Source organism: Austrofundulus limnaeus, unplaced genomic scaffold, assembly GCF_001266775.1.
Source record: "Austrofundulus limnaeus strain Quisiro unplaced genomic scaffold, Austrofundulus_limnaeus-1.0 Scaffold401, whole genome shotgun sequence".
Classification (NCBI taxonomy): Eukaryota; Metazoa; Chordata; class Actinopteri; order Cyprinodontiformes; family Rivulidae; genus Austrofundulus; species Austrofundulus limnaeus.
In genome coordinates, this window is record NW_013952803.1 from 344,000 (window position 1) to 348,793 (window position 4,794).

General features: G+C 40.4%; 1 protein-coding gene across 3 annotated transcripts in view; it reads right to left on the reverse strand.

Annotated features, from left to right (window-relative positions):
* Positions 1-487: 487 nt before the first annotated feature.
* The window catches only part of LOC106528737 (dnaJ homolog subfamily C member 5), a gene marked incomplete at its 3' end in the record, with an annotated part of 26,939 nt that continues 22,632 nt past the window's right edge, over positions 488-4,794 (reverse strand). For all 3 annotated transcript variants that reach the window (XM_014023982.1, XM_014023980.1, XM_014023981.1), the window contains 3 exon segments: positions 488-659; positions 1,791-2,004; positions 3,956-4,119. In XM_014023982.1, coding sequence (XP_013879436.1) covers positions 488-659; positions 1,791-2,004; positions 3,956-4,062 — 493 coding nt within the window.

The window sequence follows — 4,794 nt, forward strand, 5'->3', positions numbered from 1 at the left end:
TAACTAACTAACTAACTAACTAACTAACTAACTAACTAACTAACTAACTAACTAACTAACTAACTAACTAACTAAATTCAGGAAGAATTTAAGTAAACTTTAACGTTTACTGAAGACTTAAGATTTTAATTCTGTGAGGCTTCAAATCTGATGTCCTGTTCTAATACTGTGGTGTCCATTATTGTTTCTTGTGGATCTACAACCAGCATGTTTTGCTTGTTCACCTGCTCCAGCACACCTGACTTAGTGGTTGAATGAATTCCTCTGTTCTGCAGAAGCCTGATAATCACCCATTCATTGAAATCAGGTGTGTTGGAGCAGAGGAAAAGGCAAAGCATGCAGGACAACAGAGCATCCTTGTTTGAATGTTTCACAATTCAAACACAGAATGAGCAGAAAGTGAGATTTAACAAGTGAAATATCCAACCACAATAATACAGAGAATTTTCACAAAGAGAAACTCAATAAAGCATAGTTCTTGATTCACCTCTCTCATCAGCATTCATCTGGGCCTCAAGGTCCTCAGGGGAAACGTAAAATTCAGGTTCCTGGTCCATGGGCGGCCGGGGTTTACATTTACCACAACAACAGTTACAGCAGCAACACAGACAACAGCAGCAATAGCAACCTGTTGCCAGGCAGCAGAAGGCAAACAGAGCCTGTGGGATGAAGATTACAGAGTTGATGAGTGTATGATGAGCAAAACATTACAGGAGCACATTTCACATCAACCCACTCTATCACTGGACCAAACACAAATAAATCTGGGGAGTGGATTTAACAGACTAATGTTAAAAATACAGTTTGTGTTACACCCAGTGGTCATCGTAGAAATAGCAACACCACAAACTGTTCAGCTACGTTCTAGAAATGCAAAGTTTTTATAAATTATCAGAAAAAAAGCTTTGTCTCCCTGGAACAACACTTTGTCCAATTCCAACCACAAATTCAGATTATTTCAGTGGGATTTGATGTGACTGACCAACACAAGGTAGAGATGAACTGCAGTGGAGGGTAAATAACAGAAAAAGGTCAATGCTGAGAGAAAACCAGAAGTCCTGATTACATTCACAAGACTTATAAAAACATATTAAACATGTGGAAGAAGCTGCTCTGCACAAGTTAGCTAAACATGCAGATTAACAATGAACACCACCCTCCCCACTGAAACATGGTGGTGGCAGCATCATGATTAGAAGATAGATGGAGGTTAGAGGCTGTAAAAGACATGAGGCTGAGGCTCAGCTTCATCTTCCAGCAGAACCATGGCAAGAAACATCCGAATGTATGCTTTAAAGATCCAAATCTTATTTAAGCTCTTTGAATGTGCTGTTCTGTCATGTAAAATCCAATAAAAACTTTTAAATTTGTGGTTTGTAGGACAAAATGTCTAAAGGTTCAAGGTGTATGAAGACATTTTAAGAATTTTGGATTATGTGGTTATTTTAACAGAAATATTAAAAACTTCCTGTTGGAACTGATCCCAGGTTACACGGGAAGTGCTGCAGCTCACGGCTCTATAAGCACTCAGAAACAACCATGAAATCCTACAAAAACAACAGTGCCTGCAAAACTGACATGTTTAAATCAACTGCTAGGAAATATTAGAGACTGAAGTTGTTTAAAGTTGACAGTGATCCACTTTTCTACCGAAACCTGCTTTAAAATGTGCAAAGTTATGTTTTTACCAACATTAAATAAATATTTCCAGTGCTGCTCCAACAGCAGAAGCAGTTTGTATAGACAACCAAAGACAAAACGTGATAAATAAAGGGAGTTAACTCTCATACCTTGGCCCACCAGCTGGACAGAACAAAGTAAGTGTTGACATTCTCCTCTCCAAACTGCTCTGCCACATACAGACCGAGTGAACCGTACTTGTCGTAGATGTTCTTCTTGGTGGAGTCGACCAGGATGGAGTGAGCGTTATTTATTTCTTTAAACTTTTCTGCTGCCTCTGGGTTGTCTGGGTTTTTATCAGGGTGAAACTTCAATGCCAGTTTCCTGTTCACAAGGGCGAATAATTGTGATAAATTGTTAATGTACTTCAAATATGGGTGGAGTTTTCCTCAGTCTAAATATTGCTTAGAGAAACAGTGAAAATACAATCCTAATTCCAATGAAGTTGGGATGTTTTGTAAAGCATAAATAAAAACAGAATATGATGATTTGCAAATCCTTTTCAACCTATATTCAACTGAATACACTACGTAGACAAGATATTTAATGTTCACTAAGTGGTGAAACTCATCCCATGCTTGTGTATGACTGAGCCTTTCAGGGATGCTCCCTTTATATCCAATCATGACACTMACCTGTTCCTAATGAACCTGTTCACCTGTGGAAAGATATAAACAGGTGGTTTTTTTAGCCTTCCTCAACTTTGCCAGTGTTTTGTTGGAACTGTCCCAGATTTTTTTGGAACGTGTTGCAGCATCAAACTCAAATGAGTGAATATTTGTATAAATAATAATTTAGTTTATCTGTTTGATTTTAAATATTTTATTTATTTAATAAATTTATGGTCGGCAGGGTGTGACAGATGGAAATGTCCTCGGACTTGATGTCAATATTCTTACTTTGCAGAGAAGTCATCACCTGTTGTTGAAAAGAGAGCAGATCTTCCTGAGCAGAATCTTCTGTGGTCCGATGTTTAATTTCCAGTCCAGTAATCAATAGTTCATCACGTCTTGTGTATTGTTCAAGTTCATCCACTTTTTGCTCCAGCTCGGATATTTTCTTGTCTCTGTCACTTACTTCGACTCTCAAACGCTTCACCTCCTCAAATAGCCCAACCAAAAGTTCTTGTTGAGAAGCCACTCTCGTCAGTTCGGCGCTCATAAAATCCAGAGATTTTTTAAACTCCTCCATCATGGCATCGGAGTAATTTCCCTGGCCGCGTCTCGTCGTCATTGTTCACCCAGGTTTGTTGTAACAGCAGATGACAGGACCCAACACCGGCGTCCCGTCCCCGAGAACCGCAGCTCCGCAGGCGGGCCGACCACACTGACCCGGCAGTAGCAACTCCCGGGAGTAGCCCAGTTGTTTCAGGGTCTGGCGGCAATGCCGCCCGCCCGACGTCAGCTGCAACTGACGTCCACGCCGCGGCCTCGTCGCTTCCCGGATAGTCCAGCCAGCTGCTGCGCTGCGCCGGTGCTCTGTTTCGGAGCCTTCTCCCGGTATGACGCAGCCAGCCACTCCGCGTTCCCGTTTGAGTTTCTGTCGCTCAAAACGTCCTCCTCCGTCTGTTTGATGATCTCCTCGCTCTCCTTGCTGCCTCTTTCAGCTACTGTAGCCAGCAGGGATCTGGTTCTGGTCCTGGGTACTTGCTCAGTTCTGGAGCTGAAATCTGCTCCTGCCGACCTCCACGTCTCAAACCCCGCCATATAAWTATCATGTCTTTGTAGTGGACTAAACTGAACATAGGTTGAAAAGGATTTGCAAATCATCGTATTTTGTTTTTATTTACCCTAAGTCTTACACAACATCTCAATTTTACAGAAAACGGGTTTGTAGATTTATTTTGGATCATAGTGGATCTGGTCCACATCTCTCACAGCTATTGTGTGAGAGGCAAGGGACACCCTGGACAGGTCTGAGGTCCATCCATCACAGGGACACAGAGACAAACGACTAAACTGGCACACTGAAGAGAATCCAGTTTAAAAATGTGTTGATTTATACAGTTGAGATGAGACAGATTTATAATTATAATAATTCCCCACGCGACCCTGAAAAGGAAGAAGCGTGTACAGAAAATGGATGGATGGATGGATTATTGTTATTATTAAGGTAAAATACAACTAGATTTTTTAAAACATGAATCAGTTTATTTGAGTTTATTTGACCAAATGAAAACTAATTAAGGGTCTCTGTCTCCCTCTAGTGGTTGACAAACAAAAATCATCCCATRAACCAAAGGGGTGGTTGTCCCAGTACACCATCATTTATTTACCTGTAACATCTCTTGATGTCCTCTGTTGTAGCGTTCTTGTCCACTCCCAGCACAGCGTAGAGTGATTCTCCTGATGTGGACAGAGTCCTCTGCCTCTGATGGTCCATGACCTTAGACTCCCTTTGTCCCTGTCTTAATGCTCTCTTGTTGACTCAGTTCCTCACCTGGAGAGTGAAGAGAAAAACAAGGAGCTATTAACACRATAAAACTCCTAATTTCAGTCGATACACTATAATTTTGATGTCAATGATTAATRAAAATGTCAGAAAAACTTACAAAAACATCAATATTTACTGAACCTATAAACTGATGTCATTCATATTTATATGTTTGTCATTTATATATTTAATAAAAATTATGACTAGTCAGAACAAAAAGAGATCTCAAATTTACTTTATGATGAGTCACAATTTAATTATTGATACCTGTAAGTTTCCGATAGTCAGAAATTTACTGCAGATATCTGGAATTGGAGCCTCCAAACAACTTCATGTTGAATCTGGCCTCATTTATACCAGTCAAAATACAATTAAAGATATCTTAATTAACTCTGTCTATGCATTCACCAATTTTAGATATCTGGAATGTATGTGGGGTGAAACCTATTATGTCACATGGACTTGGCATATACACCTGTGTTTGCTGTGTCAGCCTCGCTTCACTCGACTCAGCTGCTGATGAGGAGATGTTGATGTTTTAGGAAGAGGACTTAAACTTTAGGGTGCTTCATTTTCATGCACTCAGATTGTTCTATGAGTGGAACTTTATCAGACGGTGGAACAGATCTGGGGTCGGATTTATAAAACTGGCGTACGCACAATTTGAGCCCAGAAACTTGC